At 40.7% G+C, this 27,496-nt stretch overlaps 1 protein-coding gene across 1 annotated transcript in view; it reads right to left on the bottom strand.

The window, feature by feature from the left end:
• ANO4 (anoctamin 4) overlaps positions 1-27,496 on the bottom strand; it is a 196,115-nt gene that overhangs the window by 119,978 nt on the left and 48,641 nt on the right. Inside the window, exons 5-7 of the mRNA XM_063115638.1 lie at positions 16,054-16,154; positions 12,663-12,707; positions 353-484 (exon numbers count right to left, since the gene is read on the bottom strand). Coding sequence (XP_062971708.1) covers positions 353-484; positions 12,663-12,707; positions 16,054-16,154 — 278 coding nt within the window. The remainder of the gene's footprint in view (positions 1-352; positions 485-12,662; positions 12,708-16,053; positions 16,155-27,496) is intronic.

Raw genomic sequence — 27,496 nt, forward strand, 5'->3', positions numbered from 1 at the left:
GCTTGCTGGATAGATGCAGACCAGCCAGCAGGGGACTCTGTGCACAGGGAGTTGGCAGAGCCACAAGACAGAAGGAGCCTGGGTCTATGAATGACCGTAAGAAGATCACTCGCCCAACACACAGATGAATGAACTGCAGCGTTCTGAACCAGTGAGATGTGGGGACTGGTTATTACAGGAGTTAGCTTCCCCCAGCCGGGGGATGTGAAAGGGATGAGAACACTCACAGGACTTTAGGACAGAAGGGCACTATGCTGTTCCTCCCATGCGCCAAGACTCGAAGGCATGCAGGGTAAGGCCCCACCATGCTGCACATCCTCAGCAAGACAGGGCATAAACAGAAAACACTCACTGATGGATCCTTTGCTGGCTGAAAGGGGCAGTGTAGCAGTCATTCTCCTCCAGGTCTGGCAATGTCTCCTTGTCCAGCCTCATGGGCTTCTTGGGTAACCATCTCCGAAAGCTGCTTATCTGTTTATCGATCCTGTGGTAAAAGGAAGAAAGACCAGAGGGTAGAGTACGTCAGCATCACTTGAAACACAGGAGGGAAGTCTGCACAGAGTCACGATCATGGCATCCCTATGCCAAGCATGCTCATTGCATGCATGGAGCCCCATTTCACAGATGGTAAAAAGAGAGCTGGAACCCCAGTGTTGTTTCAATTTCACCAAGTGGCCTCACTACTATCATCTATGAAACAGCAGCCATGAGAGATATTCCACCCACATACCAGTAAGTGACCAAACAGTCATAAGGTTGGAAGGCTCTGAAAAGGAAGCTGACAGTCTTTTAATCAAAGCAGCAGAGACCTTAACTTCTTACACTATGCAGGTTCTTTCTGTGTGTGTATTAATATGATATTTTAATTGAAATGTATTGATTGTACATATTTGTGGGGCACAGAGTTGAATATCAATACATGTATACAATGTGTGATGATCAAATCAGGATAATTAGCATATTCATCATCACAAAACTTAATCATTTCTTTGAGATGAGAACATTCGATCTCCTCTCTTCTAGCCATACAATAAGATGCAGTACATTATTGTTAATTATAGATGCCTAGCTCAACTGTACACCCAAAGAGCTTATTTTTCCTTTCTAGCTAAGTTCTAGAAACTCATTGTGCAATGGGAAAACCTATGAGGTCAGAAAAGAGCTCTAACTGTAGTTAATGTTGGCAAGGGGGCTGAGCTGACAGCACATCCCAGTGGGTTAAGTGTGCACAGAGAGTTCGATGCTAGGGTTTGCTTCCTGCCTCTCATACCTTCCCTGGCCAGCCTCACAGCAGACAGCAGGCTCTTTCACTTTTCAAGATGACTCCATGGTTCTCATGGTGCCATGGCATACACATGTCACTCTGGCCAGTGCACACAATGATGCCAAGTCAAGGAAAACAACAACAGTGCCTGAAAGTGATTTTCAAGCCATGGTTTCTTCCCTAACTACCTCCCTGGTCCCTCAGTCCCACTGACTTCTCTGAAGCAAACATCTGGCTTTCAAGTGACCAATTCTCAATCACTGTTCATAGAAAACCACTAGAAGGATCAAAAACCACACCAGACTTTAAAATGATCATGCTACCTCAAGTATCTACAGCACTGAAAAAGTTTTTCCCAAGGACATATATCATATAGCATCTCTGTGAGTTAGACTGAACAGGTACCATTCGCATTTTACTCATCTTGAAAGAGCCCATAGTGGATAATTATCCAATCCGGATTACCCAGCCAGTGAATAAAGCCAGGACCAAAATACAGATTTTGCACTCTTGATTTTAGAGATCACTGCATAAAGTAGTTGATAATGAGGATTACATTTAAGGGCTACAGAAGGGACAAATTCCTCTGGAGAAAAAATATCTAAATGCCGTCTAGGTTTATTAATTGAAAACCCATGAAATTTGGTCTTTTTTTTCCAGTTTAAAAAACCATTTACATAGCAATTTATCCTTTTTAGTAACATGATAGCTAATTTTATGTGTTCACTTGACTGGGCTAAGGGATGCCCAGTTAGCTGGAAAAACATTATTTTCAGGTGTGTCTGTGAGGGTGTTTCCAGAAGAGATTAGCATTTGAATCAGTGGACTGAGTAAAGATGGCCTCCCCAGTGTGGGTGGGCACCATTCAATCCACTGAGGGCCTGAATAGAACCAAAAGGCAGAGGAAGGGCACATTTGCTCTCTGCTTGAGCTGGGACATCCATCTTCTGCCCTTCAACATTGCTGCTCCTGGTTCTTGGGCCTTCAGACTCAATCTAGGACTTATACTATCAGCTTTCCTAGCCCTCCCACTTGCAAACTGCAGATCAAGGCACTCAGTCTCCATAATGAGCAAGCCAAGGGTATAAATCACCACAACCCCAACTCTGCCTGGTAGTGGCTGTCTTTCTTCAGAATGTCTTAATGTTCAAACTGGAAAGAATCTCACAGCTTCTCTAGGGTCCTCCCCTCACAGAGGATACTCCCAAACCCACTCCCATACTCAGCCCCCACCCCAACATAGAGAAGTAAAGATTCTACCCAAGGTCATGAAGCCAGAAAAGAATAGTAGATTAGAAGGGTCCAAAGCCTCAAGAAGGGAGAAATGTTCCCATCTCCTTTATCCTTTCTCCCCCAGTCCTCCTCCCCTCACCATCTTTTCAAAAATACTTAAAAATATAGTGAGATGATGGGCTTCAGAGAAGCAGCATGACACAGTGGTTGAGAACATCAAGTCTGGGGCTGGAGTACCTAGATAAAAATCCTGGCCCTGTTAATATTAGCAGTGAGACCTCGGGCAAGTTATTTAACTTTGCTGTGCCTCAATTTCCATATCTGTAAAATGGGCATGATAATGATAACCAATTCACAGGGCTGATGATGAACTGATTAATATACACATAAAGTGTTCAGAACAGTGTCTGGTGTACAGTAAGTTCTGGCTATTCTTACAACTTTTTTTCCCCTTTTTTTCAAAAATAAGAATTCGAGCAACTAGCTTGCCTTCTAACATTTGTCTTTTTTGCTTTTCAACTCAAAGTTAGTTGTGCTTCACCAGCAACTATTGCTTATCTAAGTTCAATGATTTAGTCCTTAAGTGGACTCATAAATTAGACTTCCTAAGCTAAGCTGGTGGTCTTCCCATGGCTCATGGCTTTATTTTGTCTGATTGCCTTAAAACTCATTCAAGAAAGAGGACATTGGCCCAAAGGTTTTTTATAATAGAGCTTTTACCTCCTACACATCTCCAGTCTGCAGCACTAATCGGATTACATTTTGCAAAGTTCACATTCTCACAGAATCTGGGCTCTGTGTGCAATGACTATAAATTAAATCCAGCTGAGTACAGTGCTCAGCATGGATAAAAACAAATAAAGCTGTAAAAAGTCAGGCATAGATACCCTATGGGAATGAAATAGCAGCTTTCAGCATCCAGCTTGTGGCACCACAATTTAGATGAAATATGGAGATGGTGAAGAGAAAATAGAACAAGGTAATGGAAATGATTGATTAATTAACTGAAAAATGAGGCAGGGCAAAAGGAAGTGAGAAAGGAGTGAGGGAAGGCTGGTTGGTGTGGCAAAGGAAGCTGAGATTCGTAATCAGGTACCTAAAACCTGGCTCTGTTGCTTCGCAGCTGCATGATCTTCCACAAGTCACTCAACTTTCTGAGCCGTATTTTCCAGGGTTATAACAATGGGGTAATAGTAACGATAATCATCATTATCATCATTCTCTTACTGACCTCACCGCGTGGTTAGAAGGCTCATAAAAGATGATGTGTCTGAAATGCTTTGGAGAAGCTGCCAGTCAGATAGCAAATGTTATTAATACATTCTTGAAGACCACACAAGACTAACGTAAAAGTGATGAAAAGCAGAGGAGCTGGGCATTTTTAAACACTATGGTGGAAGAAAGACATTTTTAAAAAATCTTAAAAATAAAACCCCAAGCCACTGGCTGGGCACGGGGCTTGGAGGGTGCAGGCTGGCCTTCACTGGGAAGCCCGAGCAGAAGGAGGAAAAAGTGTGGTCTGTCCAGGTTCCATCACACGTGCCTGTGCATGCTGTGTGCATGCACAGACAATGACAGAAACACACACACGCACGCACGCACGCGCACACACACACACACACACACATACACACGGTCAACAGTTGGTGTCTTTTTCTGGTTGGCAGAATTGCCCCCCAGAGATGTTCACACCCTAATCCCTGGAACCTGTGAATATGTTACATGGCAAAAGGGACTCTCATGATGTAAGTTAGGTTACAGACCTTACAATAGGAAGAGTATCCTGGATTATGCAGATGGGCACAAGTTAACCACTTGAGCCCTTTAAAAGTACAGAACTTTCTCCATGTGGAAGCGAGAGATGCGGCAGAAGGGATGTTCAGACAGAGATACAAAGTATAGAAGGACTTGACTAGGCATTGCTAGCTTTGAAGATGAAAAGGGCCAGGAGCCAGGGAATGCAGGAAGCTTCTAGGAGCTGAGAATGACTTTCGACCAACAGCCGGTAAAGAAATGGAGACCTCAGTTCTACAACTGCGTGAATTGAGCCAGCAACCTGAACGATCCTGGAAGCAGATTCTATCCCAGAGGCTCCAGATAAGAGCCCAGGCTGACCGATAACTTGATTTCACTCTTGGGAGACCCTAAGCAGAGGAGCCAGTTGAGCTCCTCTCCCCCAGACTTCTGATTTACAAAATTGTGAGGTAATAAATTTGTGTTGTTTTATGCAGCTAAATTTGTAGCAATGTGTTATGACAGAAACAGGAAACGTACCTCTTAAAACAGCCTTGATCTGATCCCCCCCTCAAGACCCGGCCACAGCTAGCCAGGCGCCCCCTGTGCTAAAGTTGTCATTCCACATGCTGTTCCCGCCTCCCAGGTGAGCGGCTCTAGAACAAAAGTCTGTTTCTCCATGGCAGGATGATGAGTGAGGGCTCACCTGGGCTGCTCTTCCACAAACACACCTGTCTCTAAACTGTGCCATACTCAGACTTCGCTGAGGATCCCCTTCCACCATGCAAAAGGGAAACACAGCGCAAAAGCCACTGGGTTGGGAAGCATGAGATGTAAGTTGGATTCTTGATTCTGTCATCACACACACATCAGTGTGGCCTGGGACAAGTCTTTAACCTCACCAAGCCTTAGTAGCCTCATCTCTAAAGTGATGATGAATCAGATGCTCTTTAGATACTACACGTTGTTGGTGATTTGGGCAATAATATCATGGTTATAGTATTCTAAACAAACTTAAATTAATTAAGAAATTCCCTTTTTACAACACCTGATGGATAAACTTTAGTATACAATGATGGACTCTGGAGTCAGCTGGAAGCAAGTTCACATCCCAGTTGTATAGATCTTGCTAGGCAAGTGACCTCTCTGAGCTGATTGTACCCACTTCATAAAGTAGCAGTGAGGATTAAACAAGATCATGAATATCAACTGCTTGTACAATGTCTTGGATGTACAAAGGGCCCAAGTAAGTGGTAGTTTCTAGAAAGAAGAAAACTATGATGACAATGATGATGAACTTTTATGTAGAGTTCTCTTCTCAACAAAAGCTACGATTCTCTCTCATATAATGAGGTTTGTGCTCCCATGTTGCACATAATAAACTTCCCTAAACAGGCAATCTTGAAATTTACTTAGACAGGTTAAAGCCAGGAAGCCAACTAACCAGAGAGCATCCCATTTGTCTCTTTAGTATAGGAGTGGAGCTTACTTAATGAAGTCTCCACTGACAGAGAAAAGAAAACAGAAAACATTGGCTTAATGATTTAGCATTGATTTTGGTTGGATACATTGTTACTCTGTTCCATTTCTGCTATTTACTGAGCAAAAGTCCTTTTACAGACTACACAGGCAAATCAATAAAGAGAATATGGACCATCCCACTGGGCATTTCTGGCCTTCACTTGTCAACTTAATATCTGAACTATAAGGTGAGTTCCTTATACAGAAAGTTGTTCTGATGATAAGTTCAGGTTCCCTCCAAAATGCTGGCTCATGGTAGGTGAGGTTCCAGGTGCCTGGGAAGAGCTAGCAGCGCAGCAAGGCAAGTGGGCACAGTCTTGCTCCTTCTGCCTTGGCTGCTCAAGGTGGGTCTTGGGAAGGTTCTGCTTAATCTCTTTGACCCTTGGTACCCTCAGCTGTAAAGGTGATATAATCCAGAGGTGATGATTAATGAAAAGACCTCATGCAAAGGACCTCGCTCCCAACATGCTAACTTTCAGTAGGCCTTTATAAATTACCCAAATTACCCACCATGTGCAGAGTCTCAACCTGGATGCTGTGAGCATACCCTGAGGAATAGAAGACACATACTCTCCCTTGAGCCAGTAAAAATCCAGGAGGGAATTTGTACTAATGACAACTTAATCAGATGGAATTAAATGAAACAGGCCTACTTCAGAGACACCTGCTTTTCCCCAGACCAGAATATTATAATAATAGCATCACGTTTCTAATAGATTACATTTTTAGGAATAACATGCCTAAAGGGAATATAAAACTGAGCCTTTTATTTTTAACGGAGGCAGCACACAGCCCTACATTGCAGTAAAGAAGTCCTCCTGGACTGATAACAGACAAGAGGCTTGGATTTCTTTTTCCTTTCCTTAGAGCCAAATCCCCTATATTTACAGCCTCTCTCTGGATAGGAGTTAGGGATCTTTGGAAGCTAATACGATTCTTTTAGGTCAAAGGGCTACTATTTGGGGCAAACCTAAATACCTTACAGAAGAGTCCAAAGGCTTTGGAACATTTACATATATTAATTTTTTAAAACAGCAATGGAAATATACAAGCCATTCTATCATTTTTCCTGTTGGGTCATCTGATAAGCTTGTGACTGCACTGAATGTATAATGCAACAGGGTCCAGCATTCACCCTGTCAAGCTTGGCAAAGGGTAGTCAGGCAGGACGGGGAGGTGGTAAGAGAACGAGTAGTAATGAGACTTCAGCCACAAGCCACCCACGAGAATCAGATTTGTTACTGATCTTCTACAGACTATATCTGTACTATTTTTTTAAAGACAAAAAAAAAAAAAAAAGGCAGAAGAAAGATGATAAATTCCCCCTCTTTATTGGCTAGGTCATTTATAATGCCTATAAGCCTGCCCAAAGATAAGAATCAGAGCAGCATTTAATAGACCAAGTACATAGATAAAAAGAGCATTTACTCCAAAAATACATGTCCGAACTACATGAGTGTGCTTTATTGGAGTCAGGTGACTTTTTAAAATAAAAAAGATGTTTATTTCTCTGCCTGCTCAGACACTTCATGATTTTTAATTCATTTCTCTTATGCTTAAAGGAGATAGGTTTGTTTCAGGGATGCTCTTATGATTAATCAAATTCAATGTAATTTATGTGAACGAAACTAAAAGCTAAATTAAATATCCATATTTACTATGATAGGAGAATTTTAGAATATTGAAAGTCAGAGTTTCATTACAGGTGAACTACCAGGATGGCATGTGCCCTTCAATTTGGGATATCAGGACTGGCTACAAAGAGATGGACATTCTTCATCACCTAAATTAGTCTGTTCTGAGGTGAAACAAGGAGTTAAAGAACATACAGTTTTTTCAGAGTGAGTGGATTTTCAAATTTACGCCAGACACTGGGCTACAAAAAATCACACCACCCCAGTGATGTCCAAAATTTAAATCTATGTGGTAAGCAATGGACCTATTTTAAGAGGCCATTCAGAATCAACCGCTATAGTTGTGATTTCTTTTTGCTTTATTTTGGCCCAGAGTCTTCTAGGGCCTTCCAGTGCCTAACTCTTCCGTGGCTGTGATTTATGCACTTGAAGTAGCATAGACTTTTTCAGGCCAAAGATTTGTGTTTAGTAAGCTGTCTTTCCAGTTCTAGAAACAAGGATTTCCCAAGCTCTTACTCGCTCAAAAGCTGTCCCGTGCACACATGGGGAACCTGTGACCTGTGATTGATCACATTCTCACAGTCTCCTCTGCTTCCCTCCTCTTGGCTCATGATCTAAGTCCCATCCCCTCTTTCTCTACCATGAAATATACCAAGGTCGTAGTGAGCCCTCACTGCTTCTGTTTCATCAGGACCTAGTCCTTCCTCCACCAGCTGTACTTTGATTTCCATTAGCCTCCACTCAAAGGTCATGGTACTCAAAATGTGGTCCTGGGCCTGTCACAATAGCAATAGCATCAGCATCACTTGGGATCTTGATAGAAATGCCAGTTACGGACTTCCACTTCAGACCTGTTGAATCAGAAACCCAGTGATCCGTGTTTTCAAAAGGCCTCCAGATGATCCTGATGCGTGTTTGAGAACCACCACTTTACACAGACTATCCCAAATCAATTATCATTTCTCACCGTTCATCAGAAGCTGAGGAACGCCCCTCCTCACAGAAGCTCATTCCTGCTGCCTCTGACACTGCCCTTCCTTAGTTCCCCTTCTCAAATTGTTCCTTTTCACCTCCCTCTCATCTCGTCTGGTCCCCTTAATGCAGATTTTTCAAGGAATTGCCACTGGCTCTCTTTTCTTCAGTCTTTACATCCCTTCCTGGAAAATTCCATACACTTCCCTGGAAAAGGTCATGGCTTCTTTGCCATTGACTCAAACCAGATTTTCTAGCTTTACCTCTCACTTCAACTGTTTTGCCATCAGTTCCAAATTTCCAAAGGACTCCAGGACACCAACACCTCAAGAACTTACTGTGAAGTATAACACAGAATTATTAAAAAGAAAACTATCACCTTCCTCACCACAAATGTGTCTCTTCTGGATTTCTAGTCTTCTTTTACCTCCAACAATGTTTTTCCAATCTCTTAGGTGTGGAAACCTCCTTTCTTGCAGTCTCAATTTCCAAATAGCTGCTAAGCATTAAGCCCTCTTGCCTATAATTCCAACATCTTTCTCACATACTTTGCCTTTTTCTCAGTAGCTTACATTTTATTTATTCAGAGGGCAGAATTATGATCAGAGTGAGAACTAAAGAGAGAGAGATGACGGCTTATTTAAAGAAAGGACTTTCTAACAGAGTTGCCCACAGATGGGCTAGGAAACCCTGTCTCCAAGTATGTTTGGACATGGGCCGGCCGACTGTACAGCAGAGGTTTAAGTATCTGATGAGTGAACCGACTTGATGACATTAGATATTCCATCCAGCCTGAGATTCTATGGTTCCTTTTGTCACCATTTCTTTTTTCAAGTCCTCATTACCCTCCCCCATTGTCTAAGCAATATTCCAGTTCCTGGTCTGTGTCTGATGCTCTAGGCAGACCTGGTTTTTCTATGCTTCTTTTCTTCGGGGCCTCCTTTCTCCCTGCTCCAATCCTCACACACGTGTATGGAGACTCATCCATTCACTCACTCCACCTACTCTGTGCTAGGTGCTGGAAATATTGAATTGGATGAGCAATCCTTCCCTTCAGATTCTGTCCAGGTGGGGAAATGGACGCCTACATCATATATTACACTACAGAGTGATGGGGCCACAGGGTGCCAAAGGGAGAACAGAAAAGGCATCATCTAACTTGGTCAAAAGGCCCAACCATGTGGACTGAGTTTAAACTGAGTAGGTATTATGTTGGTGAACAAGATGGGAAAGAACCTTCTGGAAGGTGCAAAGGTGCATAAACCAAAGTAAGGATAATGTGTTTGGGAACCATGAGTAGTTCATTATGGGTGGAGCAAAGAGTTGGGAGGAAAGAGATGGGGGAAGACAGTTTTAAAGGGTTGGGTTTAAGCTAAGGCTTTTGACTTTATTTTGGTCACTCTAGGGTAGCCACCATTTGACATCATCAGGTTTAGTACTTAGGAAGATGACTTGAAGGGAGTTTGGAAGGGGGTCAGAACAGAGGCAGGCAGATAAACTGATGCAAAACAGGTAAGAGATGATGAGAGCTCAGCCAAGGCAGTGGTAGTGGAGATGAAGAGGAATGTATGGGTTCTAGAAATATTCATCTGCATCTTCAGAATTTGAGAGATTGATTAGATGAGGAGGTGAAACATCCAGAATGACCCTTAGGTTTTAAATTAGATGATGGTGTGAGTGGTGGAGCCAAGACCTGTGTATGGAATATGAATGGAGAAAATGACCACTTGGCAAGTAAAATCACAACAGAGTTAGTGAACGAGTCACCAGAGGACAGAAGAAAGGAGAGACTAGAGGAGATGGATAAAAAGTTTAGAAGTGAAAGGAAATAGGAGGATGCAAAGACATAAGGTTATTCTTATAAATATTATATAAATAATCACTAATAGATACCATTTATGAACATAATGACATACTAGGGAATAAAGTTCACATCAACCCCACAGAGTAAAGATTAGTACATTCATTTTATAAATGTGGAAAAGTCAGGCTCAGAGATGTGAAGTAACTTGCCCAAGTCACCCAGTGCCAACGTAGGTTTCACGATCCCAAAGGATATGCTACACATGTTGACTTTACTGAATGATGGCTGCTTGGCAAACTGTACAAGAGTAAGATTTCTCCCCCTCTTTCCACCCTTTTAGAAACTGGAGCATATTTCTTTCAAAAGATTGAAAACCATCATGTACAGGTGTGGAATATACTAAAAAGCATATGTACTTCACAGGGCCTGGTTTTCCAAAGCCTTGCAGTTTCAAATATTGACCTTGTGGAGGACTGGAAATTTCCCTCAGGCTATAAAAGTCTCTGTTGCAAGATAAGGATTGTGGCACAGCAGGTTGCTGGCTCGAAGACAGACTAGTTACTGATTGTTATGTAAAGACACTGAGAAATTGCTAATAGAAGGAATGTTTGCTAAGATCAAGCTTGTGTTGACAGGACCACTTAATTGTCTACTGGAATGTCATCTGGCTTGTTTCACTGAAAGTTACCAGCCTATACTGTTAAACTATAACCCCACCTATGTCTCTTCCTGTAACTTCCTGGTCTGGAAAATAAATGCAGGAAGAGAACCCCAATTTGGCGTTAATTTCCCAAGGAAGGGATCCCTCTTGCTTGAGGGTTCCGGTGGGATATTAACCACTTTGGGGCCTCTCACTGCTCAGTAGAGATGGTCTTTGAGGAATCCTTTGCATCTCCATCACCAAGGGGAAGTGGGGTGACAAATCCATGGGGGGCAAAGCAACACAAAGCAACATACAGACTTGATATTTCCACTGTACCATCAAAGCTCGGAGAACCTTCTCTTTACCTTGTGTTTCCTTCAGGTTTTATTTGATTTTGATTTTAATTCCCTCCATCTTCAAAAAGGTCATGGAAAAAATAGAATTGAAAGGTGATACAAATCTTTCCATGAACTTTTTGAAGTACCCTTGTACAGCAGTCAGTCAAATCCTTAATTTAATGGGAAGATGGATATTGACCTATCATCTTCCCACAGACCAGTGGTTTGGTTTTTGAAACAAGGTCCCAGGACCAGCAGCATTAGTCTCAGCTGGGAACCTGTTAGAAATGCAAATTCCTCAGCCCTACTGCAGACCTACTGAATCAGAAACTCTGGGGGTGGAGCCTAAAAATCTGTGTTTTAACAAGCCTTCCAGGTGATTCTGACGCTGGCTGAAGTTTGAGAGCTACCAAGATAGGATAATGTGTTGCATCAGGCTTTTATAGAAGGTCATTATGTGACAAGAGACTAATCTAAATTGTGGTGAAACCAAATGCCACGTCCATTGCCTAATGAAAGAAAAATTGCTAATAAGACTGCTGCACAGGGAAATTTTGAGAAACCACAACACTTTACAATGTGGATGCCAATTTTCACACCATCCTTTGTTGAGTACACACGAATTTGAGTACACCCTTCAAAATATATCACTACTCTTACTTATCATTCCACACAGTATATAATTCAGAATGAAGCTGAATTCTAAATCTAAATAGAACTGAATTAACTGCAGGATTTTCAGAGAAATTGAATCGTTTCCCAGTTTAACCATCAACTCAGCTTAGAGTGAATGGAAATATAAAATGAATTAAGATTTTGAAATTAGATTCACCAGTGGTCACAACAGAATCTAATTAGAAGATATCCCCCACCTCCCCAGCTTTTCAGAAAGCAACAAGGAAAAACAAGCTTTGGAAGACTACAAAGCATGGTAAATGCAATCTTCATCCAGTGGGATTTTTTTTTTTTTTTTTTTTTTTTGGTAAAAAAGGGAGTAGGAAGATCTCTTGAGTGAGCTCATATATCTGCTTATTTTATTAATAAAATACTACCAATGTAGGAGGGCCTCACCCTTGCGGGGCCAAGTAGCCATCAACTTTTTGATAGGGTGACAATCTGTACTTCAAGCTTTCAAATTACATATAGCGGAGGAAGGAATTTGGATGGAACTAAATAATACCCAGGCCAAAGAGATGCTCTGAATGACCAGGATTTTTGGTAAGTTATCCAGAGAATGGGCTAAAGAACAACAGCCCCCAACACATCTTCAGGTGAACTGCATCCTCCCAAGTGTGAAGCAGTTATAGGGAAGACTCTGAGAGGGACATTTTCATCTTCGCCTTCTTTGTCAGGCTAAGCTAAAACAGTTACTTTTAGAAGGTGCATGGAAGCCAGTTTTCCCACGTGGAAGCCAGTTTTCCCAAAGGCCCATCTTCCCCAGCTTGTAGCTCCTTGTCATCGTTGGAGTACACAGGCCAACAGACAAACAAGCGCCATTGTGACAGAGCATGCTACTAACCTGCTCATGAACTTGTACCGACGGGGCAGGTAATAGATTTTTCTCCTGGAAGAACAGCAAAAATGAAGCCAGTCGAGAAGAAAACCCATCGTCAGTTACAGTTTGAACTAGCAAGGAAGGAAAGGAGATTGAAGATAGAAGCCTGTAAGAGGTGAAGAAGAAAAAACTAAAAAGAGATTAACAGTGGGAAATGTGGTGGGAACACAGGGCATGCATTTTGGAATCATGGAACCTTATGAAACAGTTTCCTTTGATATTTCTTCCTCTCCTGATTAGCATAATTTTTATGGTTGCTCCTCACCTACAAAACACGTGCAGAGTGATGATTAGGAGCGACTGGTATTTGCACAGATTCAGCCGAGGTCAGCTTTTTTCCCCAGGGAAATGCAGAGATGGATTACGGGAAACATACATAATTTAATGGGCACACTATCATAACAACTAATGTTTATATAGCACTTTAAGTTTACATAACAGTTCTCTTATGATATAGACAAGAGTAATATAAAAATATATATTTTACAACCAGTACGAGAAGGACACTAACTTATCAGCATCAATACCCAGCTGTAAATAACCACACTGGGGCACACTGCCTAACCATTGGCCCTGGTGATAGGTGAATTCAACAGGTAAAACCAAGGGACCCTGATAAAAAAATGTTTAAAATTTGCACTTAAGCATTTGCCATATTACTGTCTATCTACATTTTTAAAAATATTAAAAATTAAAATTCTGTGTGTAGTCTGAATGAAGAGTACATGTATTAGATGCTTTGCAAAAATGCAATCTCCCTTTCCTTATTTCAGGCTTCAACCATTGGAGAAGTAATGAAGCTGATGCAGTGAATGTATATTTTGAACTGTTACTGAACTATCTCACTTTTGGAAAATGGAAAACATATCCATGTTTTTAATAGGCAAAACTATAGAGACAATAGAAAGATCAGCAGTTGCCAGGGGTTTGGGCCAGGGGAAGTAGGGATGAATAGGTGGAGCACAGGAGATTTTTAGGGCAGTGAAACTATTCTGTATGATACTGCCATGGTGGATACATGACATTATGCATTTGTAAAAACCCAGAGAACTATGCAAGACAAAGAGTGAACCTTAAGGTAAACTATGAACTTTAATTAATGATAGTTTATCAATATTGGTACATAAACAAATATACCACACTAAGGCAAGATGCTAATAAAAAGGAAACTTAATTGGGGGAGAAGGAATATACTGGAATGCTCTACCATCTTCTCAATTTTCTGTAAAGCTGCAAATGCTCTAAAAAGTAAAGTCTATTAATTTTTTTAAAAACTATATCCATGGACATAAAGGTATTTATGAAGCAGGTTTTGTTGGCAATTTCTCATAAGAAACTGATTCTTCAATTTCCTTTTAAACATTGTAGGGATAAAATTCCTAGCAGACTAAACTGGGGATTCAGAAATGCAGTCTACAGAAAACAATAAATACATATAAGATTCTTTGGGGGCATTTAAATTCACCCAGATTGATGTTTGTACACTTTGTTGAAATGATATGACAGGAGAATTATTTCTCCTTTGGAAATGCATATATCTCCTTAGTCCGGAGTTATTTGTCTGAGACTGTGGACAAGATAATAGCATGAATTTTAAATGGATCAGGTTCTAGCAAGTAAAGCTATGCTTAGGTAAAACCACATCAATATTAATGAGGCCAATTAGTGTTATACATTAACAGTATCTTCTCCTAAATTGTTGTCCTGCAGGAATTCCTACATCTAAAAAGATTATTATTCACATTCATTTTTGTTTAATTGCTTGGATCACATTTTCTTAATGCTGTATAAGAAAAGTATTAATGTTGCTTGAAGCAGCCCTTTTCTGCTATGTAATGGGCATACAGAAGTACTATCTACGATGTGGCCAGGCCCTTACGATATGAAATCCTTGCATTAACACTGCTCAATTTTCCACAATCTCCTTGGGTTCTTTGTTACAGAATTGTGTTTGGCAGAAGGTTTAGTGAGGCTTATACCGTGGAGGAGGTATCAATTTCTATCTAGGCATATTTTGTAGTGGTTTCTTTCCCTTTTGGTTCTTAGGTGTAATATGGTATTAATTGTATTAGATAGTTGTTACTTAATTGATAAATAACTGGTTTAGTTAAGTATGATAGTGTAACAATTTTCTATGAAAACTAAATTGATATTCTTTCTCAGTGGATCTATATTTTTTTCTTTTCTGTTTTTAAATTCTTGAGTTCTCACATTTCCTTTTTAACATTTTAAATAGAAAAATAAATCATAAAATTAGAACTATATTTATTTACTTTGAGAATTTTGCCTCCAGGAAAACAGATGCTAGAAATTTCAGCTTCTATTTTGACTTAGTATTAGGATATAAAGACCAGTAAACACAGAAAATAAGATGCACCATGGAGATATATTACAGGCCTAGGAATGGAAATTGCCCTTCTCTAAACGTGTCCCTAGCTCCTCTCTCTGTCTCTATGAATGTAGCTGATTGTTTGTCTCCATAAGTTGCCACAGCTCATTAAGAGGTTTAATGGTAGAATTGGTCTCAGTTTGCTCAATTCCTGTGTGTCTGACTTGGTCTTACTGGCAAATTATAAACCAATAGTACTTAATTTTTTAAGTCCCATTGAAATTGTCCTTGGCATTAAATCCTCTCACCTCCTTTAGGAGATTCCATTATGGACTCTCCCACCTATGAGTATCTTGGCATTTATAATTTCAGGTTTAATGCTTTATTTTATTCCTAAGTAGCAAATGAAGATCATTTTTCCTTAATCCATAGAGAAAATAAAAATAATCACTGTGAGACAAAGGTAAATTAATCCTTTTAAATAACTAAGCAATCCAACACAAAGTATTTTCTATTACCCTTGGAACAAATACCAATATTGTGTTTGCACAGTATTTACGACATTTTAATTTTTAAAAATTAGATCACATTTTCATGAAATTTGTTGAAGATGTTTCTATGGAGGCAGATTTTAATGTTTTTCTGGAAGGGACTGGTCAGAAAGGAGCATAAATATATTCTCCTGTGCCACTAATGCCTGGGGTCTGGCTATTCAAAGCCTCAGTACAGAAGACTTCTAAAAATGGCACTTTGGAAATGAAAATACCACTTGCAAAATGCTTCCTTATCACAGGCATTTGAAATTTCTACACACTAAGGACTGAATTAGCCAGAAATTTTCATAAAGTCATGAAATCTTTATTGACCATGAAGACTTATTTGCATTTCCTAAACATTTGAAAGATTTTCTCCTCTAATAGGAGAAAATTTGCAGTCTGCATTTCAGTTTTATTTGTTCCAAGAGAGGAGAACATTAGATGTACAGTGAGGCAGCAGAGAGAGTGGGGGAAATACATTTACACCTACCTGAAAGGCATTCTTACATTCATTTGCTCTGCATATCTTCCAAGGACTTCCCATGGGGCATGCAACTTCACAAAGATAATGTCACTATTTATTAGAGAGGACTGAAACAGAAAAAAGAAACTAAATTGAAAAGTATATCCAAGTCTCCCATGGTTTAAATCGAGTTGGAACTTAGAATGCATGAACTTGTATGGAGTTTGCGATTTGGGGCATTCTTCAGTTATAAACCAGGCCCTTAAGTATGCACATATTCTCAACAAATATCCCACTGTGTGTCAGGCCTTGGAGACCCAGTTGTGAACAAGAGAGGTATGAATGGCATTTACATTCTGCAAAAATATTTTAAAGAAATAAGATAGGTAAAAACAAGTTTAAAAGGATAAACTTACATGATGATGAGTGTTCTACAGACAACAAAGTAATGGGAGAAAAAGTTATGGGGAGGGGGCACACATTACTTTGAACAAGGGGTCAAGGAAAGGCCTCTCTGTGGAGGTGAAATGTGAGCTGAGCCCTAAAGGAGAAGCAGCCAGCTAGGTCAAGAGTATGGGTTGAATATACCGGGTGCAAAGACCTGAAGTTGAGAAATTGCTTGGTGTGTTCAAGGGACAGAAGGATGAGTGGAGTGACTGAGGCATATTAAGTATGCAGAAGAATGGCAGGAGAAGAGACTGAAAAAGTGAGCAGGAACCAGAGTATACAGCCTTTCACAGGCCACAAGACAGTGAACTATATTCTAGAAACACTGGGAAGTGATTTTAATTCAGGTTTTCAAAGATCTCTGGAGCTACTGCATGGAGAGTAAAGTACTAGAGAGAGTTGTGGCAAAAGCAGAGAGGAGAATCGCTCTCAGTCACCCAGGCAAAAGCAAAAGTTGCTACTGGTGGAGATGGAAGGATTTAAACCTGGGGGGATGCCGGGCAAAGCTTTATGCAAAAGCTGTGTTCTCTGGACCAAAACCTTTGCCTCCTTCAGGGCATTTATCAACACAGAACTTAGACAGGGAAGTAAACCTAGGACTTTACACCCTGATAACCACCCAACAGGTTTTGGTCTATGCCTCTCACTGAAGGAACATGAAGAACCAATTAGGAGAATTCCCTTCGGAAGTTGCCTCCAGGAAGAGGCCTGGGTCATGGGAGGCAGAAAGAAGGGGAGAAAACAGTGAGCTAAAACATTTTAAGGCACTAAAGTGGCCAATTGTTTATCCTTCTCTTTCTCATGCTGCATGTCACTTAAGTTTTCATAGCTTAAGAATGTGAAAAGATTGTTAGGATTTTGTGACTAAACTCTCTTCATACTAGCATTTATAAACAATCCTTTCTTTTTTCTTTTTTTTTTTTTTTGCGCAGCTGACAAAAAAGAAGCTCAACTTTATGCTCTATCTAGAACAAATTTGCAGTCTAGGGAATTGTTTTTAAATTGCAGATGACGTACGATTGCAATTCATTTCTCATACTAATTCAGGGTCTTCTTGCTGGGCTTATACATACTGTACTTAATTTATATGAACTCATCAAAGTATTATGAAAATCAAACTGGTGTCAACTACAATGTTCTCAGGGACTCTGGTGTGATGCTGAATTCCCCATGGGTAGGAGGGCCAGGGCCCATCTCCTAAATGGTAGGGGGCTATCAATCTGAAAAATTAAACTTTCTTGGCAGTTCAGGCTGAAATGAAGTTTTGTCTTCCAGCTTGGGACAAGCAGTGTAACCCGCCTGGGGATAAGGAATGTTTCTGTGGTTCATGGTTGAATCCTCCAGGTCATGAACAGTGCCTGGTACAGAGGGAGCACACAACCAATATTTCTCTAATCCATGAAAATGGTTAGTGAAATGCGAACAGTTAGACCTGACCTGGATGAATGCTGTGAGTCCTGTGAAGCAGGAAGTGACTGTCAATGAAGTGCCTCTTGGAGCTAACACAACAGGTTACTGCAAATGAACACCTTGGGCAAGCCAGGAGCAGCTGAAGACGTGATGACCAGTGCGTTGTCTCTTAGTAAAATCTGGTTTTCTGTTTAGTAATTGACAGAGTTTGGATGTGTTGTTCCCCCAAAACTCATGCAGAAATCTGATCCCCAACTTGGCAATGTTGGGAGTGGTTTGGATTATGTGGGTGGACCCCTCATAATGCCCTGGGGGTGGGGTAGCAAATGAGTTATCTATTAGTTCCCACGAGGGTTGTTTGTTTAAAAGACCCTGGCACCTCTCTCTCTCTCTCTCTCTCTCTCTCTCTCTCTCTCTCTCGCTCTGTCTTCCTCTCTCCACGTGATCTGCTTGTACCCACCGGCTGCCTGCTGTTTTTGGCCATGAGTAGAAGCAACCTGAGGCCCCAGAATCGTGAGTCAAATAAACCTCTTTTCTTTATAAATTACCCAGTTTCAGGTATTCTATTATAGCATCAGAAATGGACTAATACCATAACTTACTACATTCCATCCTCCCCGCAGAGGTGCTTAAAGCTAAGTAGTCAGGGGGACATGAATGAGCCCATGGGCTGCAACACCTGTACAGAACACACAGAAACATAACACATACACACAGCGTCAGTCCTGTCTCATTCTTGCCTGCGGATGCACTGATGCCTCGGTGATCTGAGACAGTCTCAGCTTTTCAGCTGAGCATTTGTTGGGCTTTGGAAAAGATTACCACTTGCTGCTCAACATATAGTATAGTTTCCTAGTTACAAAGCAGAAGAAAGACTATATTTCCTAAAACTAGGTCTTTTTATTTATATTAAGATACACTTCAGAGTCTGGAAAGGTTTTGTGGCTTCCTCACTGAGAAATTTTATTAGGGAAATCTTTAAATGCACCTAGCTTTCTTACAATGTCCTATACTTGCCATTGTTTCTTCTTTCGTCTTCCCATGAGAGAGAGAGTGAAACCGTGCAACACAGGGAGACAACATATGAAAATGTGACTGATTCATGGAATCAAATGAACCTTGATTTAGAGCAGAATATGATGCTTATAGCATACTTGTGCCAATTTACCAACCGCTAGTTTTACAGAAAATAAACAATCTTGTGGAATAATAAGCATTTCAGAAATATCCTATGAATATATGAAATCATTAAAGAGAGTACACTAAAATTTTCCATTTAAGGAACATTTTAAATACAACATTTCTGTGTGTGGAAAAGCCAGGTTCATTATCTGAACACATACTGAGCCAACTAAAATTCTAATGTGGGATCGCAACCATTTTCTGCATAAAAGCATAGCCATTTTGATTTGTTTATCCTGATAAAAATAACTTTATTTTTCTTATTATTCCCATAATAACAATAATAACACCATCACTTGACTGATTGATTGATCGATTGTACTTTGCAATTGTCAACGTACTTTCACAAGTTCCCTCATATTTTTCCCACACAAATCTTGTGAGAGAGGTTTTCCTCCAATTTCTTAGAGGAGAGAGGAACAGGTCAAGTGACTCGATCACATCCAAACTGAAGCACAGACTTTATCCCAGGCAGAGCGGATTCCATACTCATATCTCTTGACTCCCTCATGAATTATATCTAATAACTTTTAAGGTTTACTTAAATCCATGGCTTTGTATATGTATTTAAGATGCATATTCTCTGAACTGTCCCTTTATCAGTTTATACAAACTAATCTTAAAAGAATTTCATATTTTAAAAAACAAAGTGACAAAAACAGAGACTCCATGGTCTAAAGCAAAATTAAGCTACTGATGAAATGGAGATTTGATTTGGGGCTATTAAAAGTTACTTTGATTATCTTGAGAGAAACATTAACTGAATTCCCTCAAATGATGATGAATATCTATTCATGGTCTTGTGTGTGTGTGTGTGTGTGTGTGTGTCTGTGTGTGTCTGTGTGCGTGTGCATGTGCGTGTGTGTGTGTGTGTGTCCCTTTTACATACTTAAGAGAAAAAATTTAGTGTATGGGTTTATTATTCTCCTTTCTCAAGGAGAAACTAAGAAGGCATGACCTACTGTTTGTTATTAAATGCCTTCTGAACTTCACCACTGAAAAATAAATGTGAAACAGATGATTGCTAATTACATGGTCCATATATCACTCTTTTCTCTACTGTTGAAAGATTATGCTGCTGTTTCCAAATAGGTCTTTCCTCATTATTAAGTATTCTTTTCCACATAAATCCAAGTGTGCAAGGGCCAAAGTGAAGAGAAATGAAAATTAATTTTTATGAAACATAGAGCTTTTTCACTAGCATAATTGCATTAAAAATCCCTTAGGTTAGAACTTTGAGGAAAAGAAAAGGACCATTTAGAGAAGTTTAGGAAAATATCGTTAGAAGAATGACTGGAGAAATTAACAAGTAGCATGAAACTATCTGAAATACAAATAGATAAGATTCACAGAAAACCTTCCTTCTTTCTTTCTTTTATGCAACAAGAATATATTGAACAACTTCTATGTGCTATATGCTAGAAATGCAAAGATATGTGAATCACCGTCCTTGCCTTCACATGCAACAATTTAGCAAAGGAAGGTTAGATAAGGCAACAAGGCAAAAGAAGAAATAGCATGCCATTATCTAATGCAAGCAATCCATCTCTCAAAGAAGCGTATATGTATGTACACGTCTCCACTTCTTCACCATTTACAAAGAAGATGGAATTGAGGGAAATCCGATGTGGGAATGAGGGTATAGAGGTAGATCATGAACTCTGTTTTGGGAATCTTAGGTTCAAGATGCCCAAGAAGATGTCTTGTGAATAGTTAGATAAATGAGTCTGGAACTCAGGGCAGAAGTCTGGGCCAGAGATAAAAATGAGGCCATAAGAGATAAGTCTGTGGCCAAGATACAGATGATACTTAAAGGATTGGGGGAGGTCCCCACGGGGGAGACTACAGGTAGAGAGCTACACGGGAAGGTGTACTATAGAGGTTAGTTAGGAATGCAGACCATGAGGCTGGACTGCACATGTTCATATTCATATGTCTATCTCTTACCAGCTCTGTGATCTTGGACCTCTATTTAACCTCTCTGTGCCTCAGTTTGTTCAACTATAAAATGGGAAATTATAGCAATCCCTACCTTATTGAATTGTATTAAATGGCATAATATAGGTAAGGTGTTCATAGTACATCTAAAAATATGTTAGATATTATCTCCAAGAGGAGTCACATCATATTGGCGCTGGTGGGAAGAACACAGCATTCCTACTTAAACAAATTATAACCCAGGAAGGTGAAAAATACAGAATCAGTATCTAGGAAGGATTTACTAGTCTTTGAATACAAGTCTCAACCCAAAGAAACTCTGAGAGCCAAGTCCCCAATTCCTGTCTCCTGTCCCCCCAGTGTCTTCAGGACCTCCTACAGGTTCCTCTATGACAGTCATTCATTCAACAACACTCAAAATTGCTCATTAACTGACTACTATGTGTTAGGAACTCTGTGGTAGGGAGTTTGTATTTTATTTTCTAGGGTCAATGTGAAGTCAGTAATGGGTTACAGGCAGGGATCACTTGAAAGTATATGTTGAATATTTTCTACAGAGTGATCCAAAGGGAACACAGGAGTGGAAGGTTCAATAAGGCAGTTATTCCAGTAGTCCAGGTGAGACAAGATGGTGGCTGGACCCAGAAGGTGGATGTGACAAGGAGAGAAATGGACAGACTTGAGATCTGTTGCAGGTAGAGGTGAAAGGACTTGTGATCGATCAAGTGAGGACAGTGAGAAAAAATCCATCATCGAGAATGATACACAGATTGTTTTGCCTGAGAAACTGGACAGATGACAGTACCTTCACCTGCAGTAGGAGGGGCTGGAAACACTTGGTTTGTCCCAAACTTGTCAGACAATGTACCTGAAAATCACAGTGGTCTTTGCAGATGACCTGAATCCATTATGTGAATTGTAATTTAGCATTCACTCACTCATCCATTCATCTGTCCTACTGATGGAATTTGGATGTTTTGTCCTCCCAGAACTCATGTGGAAATCTGATCCCCAGTGTGGCAGTGTTGGGAGCTGTTTGAGTCACGGGGGTGAATCCCTCTTGAATAGATTAATGCTCTCCCTGGGGGGGTGGGTAGTGAGTGAGTTCTTGCTTTATTAGTTCCCATGAGAGCTGGTTATCTAAAGGACACCGGCACCTCCCCTCTCTCTTGCTTCCTCTCACCATGTGATCTGCTCGTATTCTTCACTTTCTGCCATGAGAAGCAGCCTGAGGCCTGCGGCAGATGCAGCTGTCCCAGAATCATGAGCCAAATAAACCTCTTTTTATAAATTACCTAGCCTCAGGTATTCTGTTAGAGCAACACAAAAATGGACTAATACAGGGCCGAGCCCGTGGCGCACTCGGTAGAGTGCTGCGCTGGGAGCGCGGCGACGCTCCCGCCGCGGGTTCGGATCCTATATAGGAATGACCAGTGCACTCACTGGCTGAGTGCCGGTCACGAAAAAAATGACAAAACAAAAAAAAAGAAAAAAAAAAAAAAAGAAAAAAAAATGGACTAATACACCCACAAACCCTTCCTGAGGGCCTATGATGTGCCAGGCACTGTCCTAGGTGCTGGAAATACAGCTATGAACAAAACAAACTTCTTGCTTTCTTGGAATTCAAGTACCATTGAGAAGAGAAAACTTCAATAAATAGATATGTAACATTTTTGATGATGTGCTTTGAAGAAGAATAAAGAAGGTAAGGAAATAGAAAGTAATGGTGGAAAAGAGATTCTATTTTAGACAGAGTGGTGTGAACAGGCCTTTTGATAAGGTGACATTTGAACAGAAACCTGAAGAAAGTGCTGAAGACTGTTCCATTATACAAGGAGAGAGCAGCAAGAAGAGTAAAAGGCAAAGGCCTTGAGGCATAAATATGCTTGACATTTCAATTTATTGAGCATGAAGGGTTGAAACAGGGTAGCCACTCTGTATCCCCTTAGGTAACTACCTTGATCTCACTTTCTCATAACTATGCTATTATGAGAACACAGCAAAACCCTAAACTTCTGGGTCAAAAGGAGACATTAATTTCCATTGGGGAACAACTCTTGGATGAAAAAAAAAAATTACAGTGAATACAAACGAGTAGTAGAGGCAGAGATGGGAACAGCTGTACATAGTGCTACGACGTGTTAGATAGTGCTTTAGAGCTTTTGTATACTTCACATCCTTTACTCTTCACACCACCCTATGAGGCAGGCATTATTATTGTTCTAATTTTTTGCAGACGAGGAACTAAAGCATGAAGAGGTCTGGAACCTTGGCTAAGGTCACACCCCAAGTAAGGAGGGGAGCAGTGGCTTCAGCACTGCTCCTCCACAAGAGGAAAGCTGGGGCTCACACGAATGTATTTGCTCATGCACTCAATTCCATTGGCGTCTTATTTTTTGGAGAAATGTTCGTTACATATTGGAATCCAAAGTATGGTGAGTATGGTTCCCTCTAAAATCCTAAAATTAATGTAAGGCTCGTGGTAAGAGAAAACTTGAAGCCTGGTCCTGCCACTCACTACCTGTGTATTTCTGGCTGGGCACATTACTTAATTCAAGAGCCTCAGTTTCCTCACTTGTAAAATGTGGAAGACAATATCCACTTTGCAGGGTTATTCTGAAGCTGACATGGTTATGTAGTAAGTGGGATAAGTAAGAATAATACTCAATAAGTGAGAATTTCCTTCTTCCTCCCATAGTTACTGAATGCTTGGTGGACAATCTGGCAATTCATAGCTAATGCTAGTATTTCTTGATGTGTCTGAAATCCAGTCTGTGAAACTGATGGAGTAATGTACATTCCTGGAGGGTTAATGGGCTTGAAGTTATCGCCAAGCAATTTCAACCGCTCTCAGTGGGGCTGCCATCTAACCAGCTGTGTGTCACTTGGCAAGTGACTTGTACTTTTTGGAGCTTCAATTTTCTCTGAAAAATGAGGCCATATGTCACTAAAAAAGGCTTTTTTGCATCTATTATTCTTGAGTCCCTAAGGGACACATCAGAATTTGTGAGTACAGTCCCAAAAGCTCTTCAGCTGATTCTGTGAATCTGATGCATCTCCCTCTCTACCACACACACACACACACACACACACACACACACGCACACGCACACACACACACACACGCACACACACACGCACACACATGCACACACACGCACACACACACACATGCACACACACACACAAACATGCACACACACACACACACACACACACACGTACAGTTACTGAGCTCTGGTGGAGAGAAGCCTCTGAGGTACCGTATGTTCCTAAATGGTTACAATATTCATTCCTGCTAAAGAGAATCAGTGATAAGAACCAGGTGTGTGGAATCACTCACTCCTCCCTAGCAGACTTAGATGAGAGTTCCCTGAGGACTCCCTCCAGGCTCTAGTCGCATACTCCCCGTCCTCCCTGGATGATCTCATGCTTTCCCAATGGCTTTAGATGCCACTTATCATCAAATGTCCACAATATTCTTATCTTTGGCCCGGACAGCTCTTCTGAGTTCCAGATCGGCGTAGCCAATGGCCAACATAATATCTGCCCTCAGTTGTCTCACTGGGTCCATTTCTCTGACAAAACTGCTCCTCTTCTCAGTGCTCCCAGATTCTGGGAAAATGCATAACCATCTACCCAGTGGCTCAAGTCCAGGAGTCATCTTTAACTTCTCCTTTTTTCCTTATGCCATAACCGATTAATCACCGAATCTTACTGATTCTTTCACATTTCTCTCCAATCTGTCCACTTCTCTTCATCTCTACTGCCACCGTCCTCCAAGCCACCAGCACCAGTCTCCTTGAATACTGCAACAGCCCCACAGCTGGGCTCCCTCCATTTCATTCTTGCCTTGTCTATTCTCACCAACATCAGAGATGTCTTTAAAAATGCATTGCAATCCATGGTTTCTCATGGCTCTCTGGAAGATCACTGAAATGGCCAATGCATGGTCTGGCCACTCCCTTATCTTGTGCCACTTTTCCTCTCTCTAGGTCAGCACACTGGGCTTATTTCTTCTTCTTCCCAAATTGCTAAGGTCCTAACAGTCTCAGGGTCTTCTCACATGCTGTTTTCTCTGCCTGATAAGTTGACACTCCTTCAGGTCTCAAGTCACGCAGCAGGCAGACTTCTAAGATGACCCCCAAGATTCACATTCCCCCTTGCATCCCCAGGTACACTCCCTGAATAAGGACCTCTCCTGAGAGTGGATGGAATCTGTGAATATAAGGAGATATCACTCCTGTGATTAGCATACTAATCAGTTGACTTTGAGTTCCTCAAAAGGAAAATTATCCTGGATTGATCTGAACTAATCAAGTGAATCCTTAAAAGAGGTCAGCGAGGTTCTCCTACTGGCTCTGAAGAAATAAGCCACTGTGTTATAAGAAGGCCTATGAAGGCAAAGAATTTTCAGTGGCAGTCCTTGGCTGATTGCCAACAAGTAAATGGCAATGCTCATCTTGTAACCACGCAGGAGGACCCTGAGCCCCAGAAAAGAATGCTGACACCCCGAGGGAAGCCTTGTCGTGATCCTGATCAGAGGATCCAGTTGAGCTACTTGGACTCCTGACCCACAGAAACTGTGGGAGCAAAAACAGAGGTTGTTTGAAACCTCTAAGTTTGAAGTACTCTCTTCTGCAGTGATATAAAACTAATGCAAGTCATAATACAATTAATTAATGCTATAATTATATATTTCGTTGTCTCTCTGAGACTGTACAGCTTCTCCACAGCTGCATTCCCAGCACCCAGTATGTTACTAAGCACACAGTCATTGAGAATGAATGTTTCTTAAATTAATTTATAAACATCCTGGAATTCAGACTATAAGTTGCTTTCTTGAATTACTGATTACCTTGTTAAAACACTATTATTAGACAGAAAAAAATTTGTCTCCTTGCCACCACAGAGGTTTCAATGTGGTTAAATTTATGAGAAACACAAGTAATCCCTGCCTCTAGGTCACAATCAGGAGATGCCCAGTGCTGAGGAGCTAAGCATAAGTCCTCACACGTTTCATCAGAGGTTCTCTGTGTTGCCATTAAGTGAATATCGATGCAACATGCTACTGACAACTCTGAATCAACCCTAGTGATCCCTACATCAAACTTACTGCATCAGGGTATCTGAGGAAAATAAATGTTTGTTGTAGTAGTCAGGATGGGCTAAGTTATGCTGCAGCAACAAATAACCTCCAAATATCAGTGACTTAAAATGGTACAGTTGTACTGTCAATATGGTAGCCACTTGTCACATGTGGCTACCAAGCACGGGAGATATAGTTAGTTCAAGCTGAGATGTGCTGTCTGTGGAAAGTACACCCTAGGCTTTGAAGACTTAGCATACATACACAAAAAGAATGTAAAATATCTCATGTTGATTTTATGTTTAAATAGTAATATTTTATACCTATTAAATAAAATATTATTAAAATTAATTTCATCTGTTTTTTACCTTTTATAGTCATATGTGGCTACTGGAAAATTTAAAATTACAGTATTTCTATTGGCTGATGCTATGATAAAGGTTTATGTCTTGTTCATGTGTCATGTCCATTGCAGGTCAGTTCACTTTAGTGACTTAGTGGTTCCTGCTGATGGGTCCTCTGTCAGAGGGAAGACAGAGCACAGAGGGTCTCATAAGGACATATACCACTCCTGTGCCCAGCCCATTATACTGAAATGTTCAAATGGCCACGTCTGTCCATAAAGCCACCAGGAAGAGGAATTATATCTGGGGCATAGTGCTAATCAATACACACTGACATAAAATACCTTCCTCTATCACCTTCTTAGAAAAACAGTAGATCTGTTATATAAAGCAAATGTTTTATCTACCTCACAACACAACACTCATAAAGTCATTCAACAAACACCTAAGGATAATCTTAACCAGTATGTGCTATGTTGCCTAGTGCATAGGTACTATGTTGGACCCTAGAGATATAAAGAAGACTAAGACATGGTCCTAGATCTCGGGGAACTCACAATTCAGCAGAGCAACTATTATACTCACTACAAATAATATGATTCATATGAACAGAAGTTGGTCTAATAACCACTAGGAGAGAAAATGCTGCTTTTGTAGATGCTCCCACCGTGCAGTACTAAATCTCTCCTTTAAAAGTAAGCAATGTCAGTTTTGATCTGTAAAATTCCCCAATTCCTTTCACCTGTTACAGACCATCATAACATTTCCCCTACTCCTTCGAGATGGTGTAGCAGATTCAGGTAAACTTGGGAACAACTATTATCATCACAGTTATGCTTTTCATTATCAAAAATGATCAGCCCTCTGATAACTGTCCACAGTTATGACCCAGTCAGCACCCCATGTATCCTTATGCCCTCAGGAAGCTGTGGCAATTAACAACCATGAAATAAGTATGACCCAGAAAGGACAGAAGCGTTGGGTGTTTGCTGCTCATGAAGAAGCAGTTTAACTTTGGAAATACTTTCTAATGCACTTGGAAAAGTTTATGGCATTTCTC

This window comes from Cynocephalus volans, chromosome 12 (genome assembly GCF_027409185.1).
Source record: "Cynocephalus volans isolate mCynVol1 chromosome 12, mCynVol1.pri, whole genome shotgun sequence".
Classification (NCBI taxonomy): Eukaryota; Metazoa; Chordata; class Mammalia; order Dermoptera; family Cynocephalidae; genus Cynocephalus; species Cynocephalus volans.